This window comes from Lampetra fluviatilis, chromosome 33 (genome assembly GCF_964198595.1).
Source record: "Lampetra fluviatilis chromosome 33, kcLamFluv1.1, whole genome shotgun sequence".
In the NCBI taxonomy this organism is placed as follows: domain Eukaryota; kingdom Metazoa; phylum Chordata; class Hyperoartia; order Petromyzontiformes; family Petromyzontidae; genus Lampetra; species Lampetra fluviatilis.
The window spans coordinates 6,041,958-6,060,174 of NC_136307.1; the positions used below are offsets into that span (position 1 = coordinate 6,041,958).

The 18,217-nt window shown below is 50.0% G+C and overlaps 1 protein-coding gene across 8 annotated transcripts in view; it reads left to right on the forward strand.

Annotated features, from left to right (window-relative positions):
- ANAPC1 (anaphase promoting complex subunit 1) overlaps positions 1 to 18,217 on the forward strand; it is a 43,803-nt gene that overhangs the window by 17,955 nt on the left and 7,631 nt on the right. For 6 of the 8 annotated variants that reach the window (XM_078871920.1, XM_078871921.1, XM_078871913.1 and 3 more), the window contains exons 24-44: positions 212 to 248; positions 1,381 to 1,451; positions 2,491 to 2,666; positions 3,858 to 3,960; positions 4,698 to 4,941; positions 5,302 to 5,420; positions 6,082 to 6,362; positions 7,143 to 7,377; positions 7,935 to 8,026; positions 8,269 to 8,403; positions 9,074 to 9,156; positions 10,248 to 10,326; positions 11,291 to 11,365; positions 11,963 to 12,048; positions 13,090 to 13,180; positions 13,853 to 13,906; positions 14,485 to 14,678; positions 15,314 to 15,400; positions 15,938 to 16,055; positions 16,708 to 16,785; positions 17,766 to 17,833. In XM_078871920.1, the coding sequence (XP_078728046.1) occupies positions 212 to 248; positions 1,381 to 1,451; positions 2,491 to 2,666; positions 3,858 to 3,960; positions 4,698 to 4,941; positions 5,302 to 5,420; positions 6,082 to 6,362; positions 7,143 to 7,377; positions 7,935 to 8,026; positions 8,269 to 8,403; positions 9,074 to 9,156; positions 10,248 to 10,326; positions 11,291 to 11,365; positions 11,963 to 12,048; positions 13,090 to 13,180; positions 13,853 to 13,906; positions 14,485 to 14,678; positions 15,314 to 15,400; positions 15,938 to 16,055; positions 16,708 to 16,785; positions 17,766 to 17,833 (2,506 nt within the window). The remainder of the gene's footprint in view (positions 1 to 211; positions 249 to 1,380; positions 1,452 to 2,490; positions 2,667 to 3,857; positions 3,961 to 4,697; positions 4,942 to 5,301; positions 5,421 to 6,081; positions 6,363 to 7,142; positions 7,378 to 7,934; positions 8,027 to 8,268; positions 8,404 to 9,073; positions 9,157 to 10,247; positions 10,327 to 11,290; positions 11,366 to 11,962; positions 12,049 to 13,089; positions 13,181 to 13,852; positions 13,907 to 14,484; positions 14,679 to 15,313; positions 15,401 to 15,937; positions 16,056 to 16,707; positions 16,786 to 17,765; positions 17,834 to 18,217) is intronic. The other 2 variants (XM_078871915.1, XM_078871916.1) reach the window with 2 other exon arrangements.

The following is an 18,217-nucleotide window of genomic DNA, read 5'->3' on the forward strand; positions in this document are numbered from 1 at the left end:
AGCCACCGTGAAGGACACGGTGTGATGTTGTCTGCCGGGCCGGGTAAAAAAAAGAGCTGAGCTCAATGGGCTTTACTCGAGAAATACACTTCTGATTCTGGTGTGAGGAAGCCTTCATGGATGGAGCAGTGAATTGTACATCACAGTTCTGTTTTTGTGGTGTGTGTGTGTGTGTAATTGTATGTGTTGGTTGTTTTTAATGGTTTGTTAGGACATGGTTGGTCACAGACGGAACAGGAGACCAGCAGGTGAGTTGATGGGCGGTAGTGGCGCACGTCTACAATGCAGCACTGCACGAGAGGTTTGGTGGCTCGCACACGTATGTTGCGAACCTCTCTTTCCATTGGCGAGGTTCCATACATACCCTGGCTTGCCGGGAGAAGGCAATTCAGCTAATTGTGGACTTGTCTCCATCTGTTCAATTTGTGTGGGTTTTCTACGGGTGCTCCCACATTTATTAACACTCATGAATCGGTGTAAAATATCTCAGTGTACAGAGAACCGCAGAGCTCGGGCAATTTTTGGCGCCAGATCACCGCCTGGCTGCTGCCTTCCTGCTTTTATGTGGCTCCTCACGCCTCTTAAGTCACAACCGCTTACTCTCCTGGAGTGGCAGAAGACTGTGCGGTGGTGCATAACAGTTGAAATTAACACATTCCTGCGGAGGGAGCTGGTAGGAACGTCGGGTTGCTCGGTCAATGGCCAGGGTCAACGGCGGCGTGGTGTATTCCGCAAATATGCTCGACTGTGAGGCCGGGCACAAGCCGGCGTGAGTAGGTTAAACGTTGAGTTTTATAAGGGCACCACGGGGTGACCAGCCCCTCCCCACCCAGCCCAGCCCCACCCCTCCCACCCTTCACCCAGCCCCACCCTCCCCACCCAGCCCCTCCCCACCCTCCCCTCTCCACCCAGCCCCACCCCTCCCATTTTTGGATGCACGACGGACGGACACAATAATCCCCTGTGGGCTGGTGTAACCAGGAGGTTCCTACCAGTATTATTATTAAACAATGATGCACTCTTTAGGACTACGTGCTCTGAAAGAGAACAGGTGACCGAATGTGCTAAATTTACAAAACACAGTGTTGCAAGATTGAAAATATATTCAACCTCGAGTGCCCAGTTAGTACAGCTAAGATGCTTGCAGTAACAGATATTTACTGTTTGCCAGGCCGTAACAAGCTGTAGTTTCCCTAGCCCTGCATTAGACGAAATCGTTTTTGGTCACCTCCAGTGTACACTTTTTATATCCCGCAATGCATACGTCCCTCTGTTCTGTACAGCATCTTGAGCTGCTATTGCTACAAAAAATATTTTTCCGTGTAATTTTGCGTTTGTGTGTTTTTGTGTGTGTGTGTGTTTATGCCGATTGCTGTTCAGAATTTGCACGGAGCAGCTGTCGTCCCTTCCGAGCCCGGCCGAGAAACTGGTGTTTTTCCTCGCCAACATGGGTGAGCGAGCGAGCAGTGTGCCGGCAGTGAGACTGCACAAGCAAAGCTCATCGTCATCAGCCTGGAAAACGCATTGGCAGATTTGCTCCGACAGGATTTTATTTCTCCATTCAGCGACGTGTGAATCGCACCCCTGACCGTATCGCCGACATCCGGAAGCGTAGCTGTTGAGTGCTGGCTGCGCCATTACACGGAAGTCCACGGGTCGGAAGGGCCTACACACCGGGCTACGAAGTTGGGGGTCGAAATTGGACAAGGGACCCCATTTCATTCCTTGCACCAGGACCCATGCTGAACACGCTGTTGTGAGCGAGTGTACGAGCAATCCATGAAATGGAGTACTGTGGTGGCGAGATGTTAACTACCTTGCCTGGTATGCAGGCGGTCGTGGCTTCAATCCTGACCCCTGACGCCTGTATTTGTGGCGAGGTCGCTTCTGAAAGAGAGTTATGTAGCTCAGTGGGCCTTACCTGGTAAGATAAAATTAGTTTAGTTTAAAATGTTGCTTTAATCTGCCATTGGCCTCCTCTTGGTAAATGTGGCTTTAAATTACTGCCTGTGTTTACATAAACACTGGAGAGACAAAGGTGGAAAGGCATGCCAGGTGCTGACCACATCAAAACCTCCGTAACTGTTTCGTCCTTAATGGGTGCTGTTAATAACATTTGCCCCCAGGTTGAAAGTGTGTAGCTATTCTGTCTTTTCATCTGCCTGTAATGGGGGGTTGGTACGATAACTCCATAAAAGATGATACAAGATGACAAACCTTTAGTATAAAGCAGTGCAATTTACCCTTGTGCGCGGGCCGACGCTCACAATTGGTCATTGACGATCTGACTACGTTGGTACGACGGACGCGAATTTAATGAGAAAACGTTTGTAAAACGAGTGAAACCCATCAAAAGTTTTACCACCAGACGATCAAAGAGCATCTAATCATAGCACATGTACACATATCTTACTGTCGTTATTAATCTGCTCCTCGGATCATCTACCCATGGATAATCGCCGAGCGGCAACCGCGCGCGCATGTCCCCAGGATTCACGCTGCACGACCTGGCGTCTCTGCCGTTTGGCGTGGCCCTGCCGCTGCACGAGGCCGTCTGCCGCTGCCGCCCAGCGCCGCCGGAGCGCTGGCCCCTTGCCGCCTACGCCCTCGTCGGCCGCCAGGACCTCTCCCTGCAGGCCCGCGCCGCGAGCGAGCACGAGAAATCGGTACCCGGAGGAGCAAAACGAGCCTTTTGTCATTAAAGGAGAGAGATAAAGAGATGCTGCTGCTGGGTGGCACACGTTGGTTCGAAGGCATGGGTTGCAATTGTAAGGTTGTGAGTTCAAATCTGAAGCATTGTCCTTCATATTCTTAGGTTTTTTTTTCGGTAAAGTCACGTAGGTAAAAAATTTAAATTAATAAAAGTAAAATAAAAATAAAATAAAAATCACGACGTTTCGGAGGCAATACAAGCTTCCGTCTTCAGGTAGAACCATCACAGCACGACAGCTGTATGAGAGCTGAATACAGCTATCGTGCTGTGACAGTTCCACCTGAAGACGGAAGCTTGTGTTGCCTCCGAAACGTCGTGATTTTTATTTAACTTTTATGAATTTTTTACCTACGTGACTTTACCGAAAAAAACCTAAGAATATGAATCCTTGCAGTCACGAAAGCTTCAAATCTAGAATTGTCCTTCATGCTTGGATACCCTTACATCCCTCCATCACATCGTCCTTCTCCGTGTACCTCTCCAAGGCTGGGACGATAAGGGGGTTGCGCTTCTTGGTTCACACGCTTTACACGACCCCTGAGCAGGAGTTGAACTCACAACTCTGAGATTTGAGACTTTCAAATTGAAAGTTTTATGCACTAACCATTGCTGTACAAGGACTTCGATGGAGAAACAGTGGAAAAGACAAAACAAACTGTGAAAAGGGATCCTACCAAAGCATTGGAGGTGGGGTCTTGGCTAAGGTTAGGCTCAATAAGAGGGTTAGTTCATATGACTGGTTGGTTAGGGTTAGAGTCAATATTGGGGTGAGTACAAATGACTGGTGATCTAGTTCATAATAATTACGGCAACTTATTTTGCGCTGTACCATGGCAATCTATCGGTTAGGTATATGGTTGGTGAGAGAGGGCTAGTCCTAGTTGTTGGTTGGCTAGTCTGTTCGGGTTAAAGGTAGGGCTCACGTTTGGCTCGTTTACTTTGCCCACAGACTGCCTCCTCCCCATCCCGAGTGTAATTAAGAGCCTCTTCACAGCGCCATCTGGCTGAAACTCACAGTAATGTGGCTGTATGGCCCATGAGGTATAAAACATAACATTCATCTGGACCCCTTCTCTCCCAGATAGTTTCTCACTCGTTGTGCCGCTGTGCGAGACATGATGGGTGTGCTTGTTGCCGTTGGGAGCAGGCGCAGACGAGCGGCTTCAGCTCTCAAGGGGACGAGCGCTGGAGCAACGGAAACGGCGCCAGCGGTCGGGGCTTGGGGACGGCTGGCGGGGCGGACGCGGGTGTGTGACTCAGTTGGTGTGCCGGGTCGCTCGCTCGCTCCTATCGATGATCGCTTCGTAGTTCTGCTGTTGGGCGACATGAAGAAATGTCACTTCCACTCCGCTCGCAATCGGCATAGCATCGCATCATTTCTGCAACGTGGTTGCATTTGTTCTGATTTCTGTTTGCTTGTTTTTGCTCTTTCTATTTTCTTCATTGTAGTACTTGATTCTATTTCTCTCGTCATTTTGCAGAGCCAGGTCTATCTAGCAAATGAGATGGTCCTGGTCTTCTCAGGTCTTACCTGGTTATATAAATCACCTATGTTTAATTCATGGGTTGGGTAGCCTTTACTAAATAAGGACTGAATAGGAGTTTCAACAGAACATTGCTTGATGAGAAACTCATGATCTGGCTAGGGCTATATGCATTGACCATGTGCTCAAACCACTTCAAAGACAATGGGTGACAACCACTCTTGACTTCCTCAGAAATTGGTACTCATTTTTATCGACCCCATCGGGGTCGTGAATGGCTGAGTCACACTCAACCAGAATTTTAACACGCAACCTTTCACCTGCGAGCCGCTAGCTCGACTGCAGAGCCATCTCCTTATCTGTAAAAAAAGAGCATTATAGCTAAACCGATTCCTCCAGTTTAAATACATATTCTGATTCAATGCTTTACTGCTGAGCCACCTTCTGGACGGTGCTGCGGTCGATGCTCGTTAACTCGGCGATCCGTCCTCTCCCGGCAGCAGGCGGCGGCCTCGGAGCGGCGAGTGCAACAACCGCAGCAGCGATGACGATGACGAAGGAGGAGGAGGAGGACGACGATGGCATGGGCGACCTGGACGGCGGCGTCATGTCGCTGGTGTGGCCGGGCGACCTGCGCGCGCAGGAGGTGCGGCGGCTGCTGCAGAGCACGCGGCCCGTGCGCATCAACGTTGTGCAAAGGCCCGAGGTCAGCGACCACGACTTCATCGAGGAGAAGGAGGCGAGGTGAGTGTTCATGTGGTGTGTGTGTGCGCGTGGGAAGCGGTAGTGTAGCGGTTAGCGCGCTGCGCTACAAACCCAGTGACCTGAGGTTGATTCCCGCTCACGGCCAACATCAATGACGATTATCTGAACCAGTTCTGGGCCTCCCCGAGGTCGACTCAGCCTCAATTTAGTACCTGGTGCAGTGTGTAAACATCGCCACTTGGGAGGCAAAGGTGGCCGGGCGTGACGCGTCATCTTGCGACGGCATTCCGCCATGTGACGTCATCGCTTTGCCCCCGGCCCAAATGGGTTTGAGTCAGTCCATGGATCACAGGGATTCTCTTAAGCCTCTTTCCATCTGCCATGTCGCTGACGCCGCAGGCTTCTGCAGCTCTGCCAGAGGACCATGGCTCTTCCTGTGGGCCGGGGGATGTTCACCCTATTCACCCACCACCCGCTGCCCACGGAGCCGCTCCCAATCACCAAGTTCAACCTCACCGGTCAGTGCCTCCAGTTGTGGTTGTTCTACGATCGCCGGTGGGTGCTTCGTTCAATCGTTGTTGTAATGTGTTTCAAAAGTGATGGACGTCATAGTGGAATCCAGTTAAAATGTAGTCACGATTGAACGGATCGTAATAGTTCCAGCTCTAGAACTATATCCGTTACCACGAACATCAACAGCTGCCCTGTAGTGGTAGAACAGGAGCTGAATCAAACTGACAAAAGGCTCTACGTCTACTGTATATTCTGGATTAATAAGTTGGGAATCCGTCTTTTAATTCGCTCTGTGTGTATATATTGAATTTCTTTTGCACCATTCGTAGCCAACCGTGCTAATCGTGGTTGCAGGGGAAGGACAACAACCTTAAGACAAAAGCAGTTCTAAAGAAATTAGTTTTCAAATTAGATTTATAAGTGCAAAGCTCCAGTAGCTGGCTAATATTGTAAAAAAGAGTGTTGTGTGTGCGAGACCAGATTTTTATAACTTTATTGACACCGGGCACAAGTTTGGGGTGCGTCTCACTTTTTGGAGCATCTCATAATCCGAAGAAAACGGCAACTATAACCTCTCATTGCCACCTCTGGCCATACCAATTCCCGCTTCTCGGTGCACACACGAACTAATCACATATCGACACCATCCCGGACCGTCCCAACTAGGCCGCGCGCCGCCGCACAACATGATCGTGGACCTCAGCAGCGGCAACATCGACATGCCGGCCAACATGGCAAGCTGGCCCAGCTTCCACAACGGCGTGGCATGCGGCCTGCGCATCGCGCCGGCCCAGCGCCTGCGCCTGCACGCTGCGTGGCTCTCCTACAACAACCGCCCGCAGGCCGGCGAGCCCATCCCCGAGTACGCCGGCGTGCTGCTCGCGCTGGGGCTCAGCGGCCACCTCAACGACCTGCCCATCATGCACGTGCACGACTATCTCACCAAGGTGTGGCGGGGACAACCACGGCGGGAGTGTGGCCGATTGCCTGGCGGAGGCGGGGAGTAATTTCAACAATTTAAACCCGCAAAGATCCCCCGTGTAGCCTGAGATTAAATGCTGTTGGCGAACACCTATGAAGGCTGGCATGGCACACGAGGGGGTAGTTGGCCAGCACCACGCCTGGCCACCTTTGTCTCCCCAGTGGTCAATGTTTACACACCACACCAGGTACTCATTTGAGGCTGAGTCGACCTAGGGGAAGCCCAGGACTGGTTCACATAATCGTCAATTGTGTTGGCCTGAGCGGGAATAGAACTCGGGTCACCGGGTTCGTAGCTCAGCACGTTAATCACTACGCTTCCGCTCCCCATACACGCATACGCACATTCGTAGCCATACAACCTGCTGTGGATATTGCTGTTAGCGAGCGCCTAAGAAGGCCGGTGCACGACCATCAATCTTAACTCGAGTTGCCATGTTTGTAGCATAGGGCACGAAGCACCATGCCACCGCTCCACGTGTCTGATAATGTAATTAATAGCAGTAGCGGAGAAACAAGTAAGCGACTGATCGGCATTGAGAGAGAGCGGCCGTCGTGAATCGGCCTTAAAGTGCACGTCTAAGGGTCACAACACCCTCGTTGTAGTCCTGAAGGTGAGAGCACCAACGTGATGGCGGTGTCGACGACGACGGCGGCAGTTGGAGTGTGGACAATGACGAATATGATGACGATGACGATGACGGAGGTGGCAGCTGAGGCTGTGTCGTTATCGCCGTCGTGTGCAGGGCCACGAGATGACGACCATCGGCTTGCTGCTGGGCGTGTCAGCGGCGCAGCTGGGCACCATGGACATGGCGGTGACACGGCTGCTCGCCGTGCATCTGCCTGCGTTGCTGCCGCCATCCACCACAGAGATGGACGTGGCGCACGGTGTGCAGGTGGCGGCCGCCATGGCCGTGGGCCTCGTCTACCAGGGCACGGCTCACCGCCACATCACCGAGACGCTGCTCAACGAGATCGGTAGGGCAGGGCATGTGCGGGGGGGGCCGGGCGCACGTGTCAATGTTTGTGTGTGTGGGTAGTGTAGCGGTTAGCATGCTGCGCTACAAACCCGGCCACACGAGTTCGATTCCCGCTCACAGCCAACACCAGCGATGATTATCTGAACCGGTCCTGGGCATCCCCTAGGTCGACTCAGCCTCAAATGAGTAGCTGGTGTGTCATGGGAACATTATCACACTGGGGACACAAAGGTAGCAGGGCATGGTCTTGGCCACACTAATCCTTGGTGTGCTGTACCAGCCTTCTTAGGTGCTCGGTAACAGCACTATCCCAGCTGGTTGTATAGCTATAGAGGGATCTTTGTCCCGCAACGTACATACGTTTACCAACTATCAGGTTCATGCAGTGTGTGTCAACTTCATCTGCATTTGATTGCCCAATGTGCAAAGGTGTGCTGTGATGATTCACAAAGACTGGAGTTTGGGAAATCCCTGCTCTGAAGCATGTCATGTGTCTTTCGCGTGTGTGCCTGGATCGCTGATGTTTGAACACGATGACTTGTGGACTCTTGGCAGGGAGGGCGCCCGGGCCGGAGATGGAAAACTGCACGGACCGGGAGTCGTACTCGCTCACCGCCGGACTGGGCCTTGGCATGGTGTGCCTCGGGGTGAGTGACGCACACCTCCGTGCCGCAATGGTTTGTTGTTTATTTGTTTTAGTTTATTAACTCCATCATCTCAAAAGCGCTCCAGAAAATGTAACGTGCGCAGATTTCATAAGCGGCAGCCAGAACCAGTGCCAACAATTACCCGACCTCTGTGGTCCTATATTTGGATGTTTGACCTCCTCCTGTCTGCCGCTCCCTCTTCTCACCCGTGGTGGCCGCGGGCCCTGCTCTTCGGCACTCAGCACGGCAGCAACCTCATCGGCATGTCGGACCTGAACGTGCCAGATCAGCTCTACCAGTACATGGTGGGCGGGCACCGGCGGAGCACGTCGGGGGCATCGCGCGAGCGCCACAAGTCGCCAAGCTACCAGATTAAGGTTGGCAGCAGCAGCACCACCTCGTGTGTCCATAAACGTACACACGCAAATCACAAAGGTGCCCGCTACAGCCTTGTAAACGCAGTGCTGTTAGCGAGCGCCTACGAAGGCCGGCACGGCGCACGGGCGGGTGGAGTGGCCAGCACCATGCCCGGTCGTCTTTGGGATGGTGATTTTACACACAGCACCAGGAACCCATTTAAGGCTGAGTCAACGTAGGGGAGGCCAAGGACCAGTTCAGATATGAATCGCCACTGATATAAGCCGTGGCCTGGAATTGAGCTCGGGTTGCCAGATCCGTAACACTGTCCCCTGACCGCAACGCTGCCGCTCCCCACACACACACATACACACACATGCGTGCACATGTTCACCCACGCTCTTACGCACAGGCTCACCAAAAACAATGGCACAAATTATACCAGTACCACACCAGTACCATGCCCGTCAGCCAATGTCTCCCCAATGCTAATTTTTACACAGTGCACCGTTTAAGGCTGAGTTGACATAAATGAGGCTCATTGCAGCTTCAGAGACTATTTGCCCCTGATTTTATCCATGGTCTGGAGTCGAACTCAGATTCGCTGGGTTCATTGTGGATGGAGATATGCGCTCGGTGAGACGGCCTGTGCTCCCTCTGCTATCTGTGTGTGTGTGTGTGACGCTGCAGGAAGGAGATAGCGTCAACGTGGATGTCACCTGCCCAGGGGCCACGCTGGCACTGGCCATGATCTACCTGAAGACCAACAACAGGTGACTACACTGACATAGTATTAACATTGTTGCATATAGATTTTCATTACGTAAAAGTGTTGTACTGCCAAACCGCAATTAACAGGATGTGCACATGTACAGCACTCTTGTCAATCCACTGCCGGATCAAGGCCTCCCCAGGCCGTGCGGCTCATGGGGATTATTTGACCATACTTCACCGTCTTCTTGGTTCTTTCGGTAAAGTCACGTAGAAGGGAAGTAATAAAATAATAAAAATAAAACATATTATTTTATTATATTATATTATTTTATTATGTTTTATTTTTATTATTTTATTGCTTCCCTTCTACGTGACTTTACCGAAAGAACTAAGAAGATGAATCCCTGCAGTCACGAAAGCTTTAAATCGAAATTCATACTTCACCGCTTTGGTTAGTGCTGGTTGGTGAAGGCGGTGGAGCATAGGCGTGGAAGCGCAGAAGTACAGAACAGGAATCGATTTTGTCGCACAGCCCTTCGCTGATCATCGCATAGCACCGCACACCCTATAACAACCTGCTGTGCATGGCGGTTTCCCCGGCTCAACTCAGCTTAGCTTCTGAGAGAGAAGGATGGAATGGCCAATGGATAGCAGTGACCATGGAGGACGTTGCAACGCAGTTATCAAAACACGCCAGCCCAAATATTATTTTCATTCATCTTGGGCTGTCTACCCGACTCCCCACCAACCTTATCGGAGAGACCGCACACACCTTGCACCACCAATCAAGCACGGTCCTCTCTTGATCAGGGGTTGTGAACCAATGGCCCGATATCCCTACCCCTGATTGGCCAATGATAGGGTCTGTAAACAACAGACAGACGGGTTTCTCATGCGTCCTCTTGACAACGGTCTTGACAAAGCAATCTGTCCACAGCAGCATTTAGGCGAAAGGTGTCCCACGTCCCTATCACCGATAATGGGGTGCACCACCAAAGGGGATTTGCTTTCACTATTTCATCAAGATGTGAATCTGGCCTGCTGATGCAGACAGGGCTTTCCTTCCACCAAACACACTCAATGCTTGTAGTTGGATGGCTGTGTCGTTATTCGTTTAACCAACATGTGCGTGCGATACTTGACATCTTAGGTCAATAGCCGACTGGCTAGAGGCACCAGAAACCCAGTACCTCCTAGACTTCGTGAAGCCGGACTTCCTCATGTTGCGGGTGAGTCCACATTGCGCCCTTTATATTGCCAGGTTTTTTTGGAGTTGATCGTCGTGGTTTTTTTAAGTGATATAAACAGGCCTTTATTCTGTCTTTAAAAGGATTTTCGTCCATCGGCCTATTTTCTTTTCCAGACCAAAATTGTCCAGCAATATTTGTTTAAGAAAGCAAACTCAGTCAGGCTTGTTAAACAAAATGCTGCTTGGTTGGCATTGACACGAATAAGCTGATGACTAACAAATATTTTGTACGTGAAGACGCAGAACTGAGCTTTGTTTATATGTTATGACCCATCATGCACCGGAGCAATGCATCATGGGCTTTTTTGTTAATCATTTGTGGGGGCTGATTGCATTGAAAGAGGAACACATTCAACACATTACATCAATAACACTGTTTAACACGTAGGCTGTCGTGACCAATATCCATAATATAGGTTTTTTTTTTATAACCCTGCCCTAAAAGTGAAAAAAAAACTATAAAAGATGACGACACGGCCCTATTATATATATTTAGGAACTATGGCCACATAAAAGAAGGACCATTGCCAGAAACGTAGACTATTGTATTTGTTTTTCCTTTCAGGGCAGTGTTGTATGTATGTATGTTAAACTTCTTTTGCACCATTCAGAGCCAACCGTACTAATCACAGGTGTGGGGGAAGGACAATAAACTAAACACATAAAGCAGTACTAAAGAAATGAGTTTTCAATTTAGATGCTCAGTCTTGTCCCACATCTATATCCCGCTACGCTTCCTTAATCTGTATTAAGAAGAGTAAATATGGGACAGATCTGTCTACAGTGAATTGAAATTCGTGCATTTGTTGTTGACGATTGTGTTGAGTTTATTATTTGTGCTTGTACACAACTGCCAACGCAGTACTGCAAAACAAACAGTTGTTCAATTTTGGAAGCGACAACTGCCCTTGACTTTTCACCCTTGACCCTCCCTCCCCCCCCAGATTCTGGCAAAGGGGCTCATCATGTGGGACGAGGTGCTGCCCACGGAGGCGTGGATAAACAGCAACGTGCCAGCGGTGAGGCTGTCTACCCCGCTCCCCACCAACCCCACGAGAAACGCCACACCACAGCCTGCCCAACCCCCCCACAAGCAAGGATCTCTGTACATCAGGGAGAGGGAAACTATTACCACCAACCCCACTAGAAACACCACACACTGCCCCACAAAGCACTCCTACGATTCGTAACAGCCCTCAAACCATATTTATCTATCACTGCCAGGAACTCAGCCGCACTGATTGAGTACTCAAGGGCGTACGTTTTTTTTGTGTTGTGTTTTTGCTATATTACAATTGTCACCACATTTCCTTGACCTTTTGTTATTTCATTTACGCGCCTCTGTTGTGCCTTTTCGGTGTGTACAGTGTATTTGAATTCCTCTGAACTAACAACAGCAATATAAATATCTGCCCCTTGTGTTCCTCTCTTTTTAAACTGTACGGCAGTACGAATACTAACGTGAAACCCACACCACCGCCGCCTGCTGTGAAACAACTGCGGACTTTATTAGTCTGGGAAACACAGCGCCTTCATGAGAGCCCTGAGGCTGTAAGAATGACGCCATTGTACTTGTAATTAATCAGCCCCCCCCCGAATTGTTCCCTTACTTACAGATTGTTCGGCAGTACGGACTGGACTTCGATGTGGAGAACGGAGCAGCTCAGGTCCTTGAACACGATGTCAACTTGCAGACCATGTGGTGAGCTCGGCACGATTTCAAAAGTACAGCCGCCACTATTTGGGGGGAAAAAATATGAGCGTGCCTTGGAACCGTTTTTTGTTGATGTACGTTTTCAAATCTATTGTCTTCAACTTTTGTGTATCAAGTCATTCGATGAAGGAGGTTTCCATTTGAGATCTCTTGGAGTGAGTCGGCACCTTGGGTCAGATAACAACCCCACACGCAAGAAGAAAATAGCCCCTGAAGATAACATCACTCAACCACTCCTGAATCATTACCTCTTATCCACACTATGGACGCACCTTCTGTATGGACTGCAAAATATTTTCATCCCATGTCAATTGATCAAACCAAGGGTTTTAATTTTCAGAATTGGAATATGTCAAATTAAATTAAATAAAAACACTGCAACCAGAATTTTGCTACGCTGGAGAATCATGGGTGATTGAAATATATAAAAAACTAAAACTTTTTCTTTTACCAGGTAAGGCCCACTGCACTGTATAGCCCTTTTTCAGAAGCGACTTGGCCACAATTGCTAACTCAACAAAGTGGCTTATCACGTAGAAATTTATAGCAGCCAAATACTTTTAAACGCTCATTTCTAATTGTGGAGGGAAAAACCGGAGGACCCGGAGAAAAATGCATGCGACCACGGATAAAACATGCAAACTCCAAATATACAGGCGTAAGGGTCGGGATCGAACCCACAACTTTTTGTATAACAGGCGACGTAGTTAACGTCTCGCCGATCTAATATCCAGCCCAGGATCCGAGCGGTGTTGGCTCAGTGTCCATGACACGGTATTATCACTGAACCCACCCGGCCACCGAGGAGATGGAATGATGAAATTCATTTGTGGGCAGGTGCTTTGGTAGATTATTACATCGGGGGGGATGGTAAGAGGTGGCAGCAGCTTTGGGGGTAGGCCTTCATTCATACAGCAATTGACTAACCTTGGCTTATGATGGTTATGACTTGGGGAAAAATGACCCGCTTTGTTAGCAAACATGCATTTGTGAACACTAATTCCAAACCTACGGGTGTTCTATCCACAGGCAGGCCCATGTTAACATCATTGCTGGTGCGTGCATGGCCATGGGTCTTCGATTTGCCGGATCGGCCAACGATTCTGCCTGCACCTGCCTGGTACGTTGTCACATACATGCACACGCACATTCGCGTGCGTTATTTGTTAACATTGTTACTTTTGGTCTCACACAGGCCTGTAACAGATCTCCCCCCCTCACAATGTAAGAAATTGTCACAATTTGAAGTCGCGATTTCATCTAGCGGTTTGGTGACTGTTGACTGAAGAATTTCTTCATGTCCAGCACATTTGTCAATCCACTCCTAGATGAGGGCTTCCCCACACTGTGCGGGTCATTAGGGTTAATTGATCATACTTGGCCATTGCTGGTCAGTGAGGGTTGGTGACGGTGGGCAGCATAGACTTAGGTCCATAGAAATACAGAACAGCAATGTATTTTCCTGCTGCACTGCTGACCTACACGTCGTACCGCCAGGCGGCCACCTGTGATAATTTTACGTGCATCGTGGTCACCCATCCAAGCACTCTAGGGCTCTCGACGCTGCTTAGCTTCCAAGATCTGATAAGATTGGGAAAATCCCAGGTGATTTGTTCATAGGCTAATTGAGTCCCCATATCCGCACGACCACCTCCATGGCCTGTGTTAAAAAGTAACCGATTTCCTGCTCAGTGAGGATTGGAGGCCCTGAGCCTAGTGCGTCCTGATCTTTGTCGTAGGTTTCATATCACGTGTGCTCACAAAACCCGCGTGCGATCTCTCCCTGCTGCAGTACAAATGTGCACGGAGGTTTCTGGGCATGACCAGCGACCCCGTCGTGGAGCTGGTAAGCGTTTGTCCTGCCGACCCATGATTTTATTCCCTGTGGTGGAAGCTCAGAAATGTGTTTCATGCTGGAATGGATGGGTGGGTGGTGGGTGTGTGTGGGGAACTTGTGGCGCACGAACCAAATACTACTTCCCACCATTTCCAAGAGGCTTTCTCATGACAGTTTTCCATCACTGCCGGCATCTTTGCTGCTCTAATCGGGTACCCGAGATGGGATTAATTTTGGCAGCAACTGTGATTCTAATATTTATGTATGTATGTTTAACTTTTTTTGCAGTGTACGTAGACAACTGTGCCTAATGGGGGTGTGGGGGAAGGACAATAAACTAAACACAAAAAGCAGCTCTAAAGAAATTAGTTTTCAATATAGGTTTAGGAGTGCATAGCTCCAGTAGCTTTCTAATTTCGGAAGGAAGAGCGTTCCAGACGGCCGCATTCGACACTCTAGTCACTGTCACAGTGTACCGTACTGCCGCCCCATTTTCACTGCCGCCTGTACCACATTCACCAAACCTATTCCCCCTCAACTCCCCCCCACCCCCCCCCCACTTGGCCGCGGTGTGGCGTGCACCACAGGTCGGGCGGCACACGCTTGAGTCGTGCCTGTCGGTGACGCTGCTCGCTTTGGCGCTCGTGATGGCCGGCACGGGGAACCTGCAGGCGTTGCAGCTGTGCCGCTTCATGCACTACCGCACGGGCGGGGAGCTTAACTATGGCGCCCACATGGCCTCGCACATGGCGCTGGGCTTCCTGTTCCTCGGCGCCGGAAGGTCAGTACGGTCACCCTGCCGCTGCCCGCACCGACTCGCTACACAGGCAGTGGCGGCACGGAGAGAAATACTAAAGGGCTAGGGTTCGTGGCCATGGGTGGAGAGGTGGTGCCGTGGTTAGTGAAGTGGCGCTACAAACCCGGTGATAAGAGTTCCATTACCAGCAACGTCTAACATCATTGCCAAGCGATATCTGAACCAGCCCTGGGCCCTCCCCCTTCACCGTCCCGCACATTACCAGCGTGGTGAAGTATGGTCAAAGAACCCCCATGACCAAAATGTGTTGCGGTGTCTTCATCGAGCAGTGGATTGACAAAGGACTATTTATGTACATGTGTTGTTGGTGCAGTGGTTAGTTCACTGCACTATGAGCCCAGCGACCTGAGTTTGATTCCTCTCTGCGGTTATTGTGAGTGGAGTGATATCTGAGTTGGTCCTGGGCTCACCTCTCCCCCAACGAGCACCTCGACAATAATTTCCAGGATTTTACGTTCACTATATTTTATTCCGGTTCATCATTTCCGTGAGCACCGTGCCAAAGTCCATAGCCATATCCGCAACTTGTGTACCAGCATCCCGGTGGAGTGTAGAGATCTCCACGCGGAGACTGAAAGTTTCCGTTTGTCCCATTGCAGGTGCTCGCTCAGCACGTCCAACTCTGCCATCGCCGCCCTGCTGTGTGCCCTCTACCCACGCTTCCCGGCTCACAGCACCGACAACAGGTGAGAAGGCAGCCTCCCACCCGCCACTCCTCCCAGCCTAGACCCGTTTTCAAAGCCGATAACTACACGGCTCAACAACCACCCTATGTAGAGTGAAATTGAAACAGCTTATTAAAGGTGGGTACGATTTCAAACTATGAAGCGATGAAAAACGTCACCAATTATATTCAGGCTTCTTTAATAATGGAGACGAATTTCTTCAGAACTGATTTTTCTCTTTAGTTGTTGTGCTTTCCCCGCACCTCCGATTATCACAGTTGGCTACGTACGGTGCAAAAGAAGTTCAACGTACACACATACAATAACGGTGGCTGCCCACTTACCTCATCATCGACCGCGTCACGCTGCGCATGGCTCATTGCAGATTTACCGCCTCTGGCAGGCGGCATGTTCCGGGAGTGGGGGGGGGGGGGTATTTTTAAAGGGGCACGCGTAATCGACCACAAAAAGATTAGTTTCTCGTAATTTTTTTGATCGACTAATCAACGCAGCTCCACTGTTAAAGTGGCTGACACGTGACATTGCGCGCCACCCCAGGTACCACCTGCAGGCGTTGCGCCACCTGTACGTGTTGGCGGTGGAGCCGCGGCTTCTGGTGCCTGTCGACGTGGACACCGGCATGCCCTGCTACGCCAAGATCCGCGCCACGTACCAGGCACGGTGGCCCCACGCTGGCGCAGCTGCTCTCCCCCGCCCCCCCACCCCTCCTCCCCCTCGCACCTTACTTGGTGGCATGCACGGCCGAGCGGTAGAGCATTTGCCGCTTGTTATACAGATGTTTGCGGTTCGATTCTTACAGGCCGCCCCGGTTAATAACACTGCAGGCGTACGAACCATAAAATACGCGCCGGTCTGATTCGCGGTAGACATTGAAAGATCTTGTGACGTAAGCCTAAGAAGAGTAGGCCGTTGTGCACTGGCAACATGGTCCAAATTTTAGAAAATAATTGCCAACTACTTAATTGGGAAACACCTAGCAATTTCACACACCAAGTGGATATTAAGATGCAACAAACTTTTTCTTTAAATATAGAGTCAGAAAAATTGCCTTTATAATGCAGAGAATACCGTAAATCTCACCTAAAGAGCAATTGCTTTGCATCTTAAGTGCATGATGGAGTAATACATAACCAGACAGGCAAGAGTCTACATGTATAACATTGTAACCATCAACCTATTCACCTTCAGTGTTTTCCAGTGGCATTTGTTTGGAAACAGGCAAACTCTGGACCGGTTTTAACTTCCCAGGGTCTCATCAGCAATGCGCGCATTTGTGTTTTGTTCTTTCCCGACTCGGTGACCTGCAGGCGACCATGTGGTACGATGAGATATCCGTGGACCTCATGGCTCCCACCCTGCTGCCCGAGCTCCACCTACTCAAGGAGGTACTTCTGCAGCTGGGCTGTAGTTTCTCCCCTCGGGGCTTTGCCTATGTGCGTGTATGTGTGTGTGTTATGGGAGCGGTAGTGTAGCGGTTAGCGCGCTGCGCTATGAACCTGGCGACCCGGGTTCGATTCACGCTCACGGCCAACACCAGTGACGATTATCTGAACCGGTCCTGGGCCTCCCCTAGGTCGACTCAGCCTGAAATTAGTACCTGGTGCGGTGTGTAAACATCGCTACTAGGGAGACAAAGGCGGACGGGCGTGACGCTGGCCACCCACCCCCTCGTGTACCGTTCCGGCCTTTATAGGTGCTCGCTAACAGCACTTGCCCCTACAGTCTGTTAAGGCTATACGGGGGATCTTTGTTATGGGACTGGCCTTCATAGGGGCGCGCTAACAGCACTTTCCCCAACAGTGTGTTGAAGGCTACATGGGGGATCTTTGTATTTGTGTGTAATTGGGAGTATTGATGAGCATGTTGCCTTACAATGTCAATAATTCGGGTTTTACTTCTTCTAACAACCGGTGACATTTCGGATATCTAAACCTGGCATGATTCTCCTCTAGGTTTACCGAGCATAAAATACATACTCTTAGGTTTTTTCTAGCTGTGACGGTCCCACCTGATGACGGAGACTTGTGTTGCCTCCAAAACGTCGTGATTTCTAATTTTATTTCTATTATTATTTCTATTATTTTATTTATATTCTTTTTTTTTACCTACGTGACTTTACCGAAAAAACCTAAGAGTATGAATCCTTGCAGTCACGAAAGCTTCAAATCTAGAAATAAAATACATAAGTGATATGGTGGTGACAAAAGCGATTGGGCGTGTCGGTGGTTACGCCACCCATTTTGTATACCGTGTTGGTCCTAATAGGTGCTCACTAACATCACGTACCCAGTAATCTCAAGGGTAAATGGGGAAGGGGGGGGGGTATGTGTGTTGTGTTCTCAAGTGTTCTCTTCTCTCAATGCAGGTGAAAGTGAAGGGACCGCGTCACTGGGAGATCTCCATCGACACGAGCAACAGCGCGCAGGAGCTCAGGTGAGCGTCACGCGAGCTGCCAGAGCACACCTGAACGCACGCGAGAATAAATGATATAAAACGAGGGGGAAAAAAATGGGGAGATAAAATCACGCCTGTGCAATTTTGTCCTGGGAAAGTATTTAATTGCTGATAAAAAAAAAATTACCTTCTGAGCCGCACAAACGCGATGGCGTCACACGTAGAGCTGTTCGTGTGATGCTGCGAGACGACGTCGCAGCATTATTGGGAGGGAAGAGGAGGAGGAGGAGGAGAAGCGGAGTTGTGTGCATGGCATGTTCACGTCATGCCAAGTTTTGGAAAATCCTTTGTACAATTTGGCTGAGAAACGTGTAATTTATATTGGATCATCTTTCCGAGATATCGTTCGACCCGACATCAACG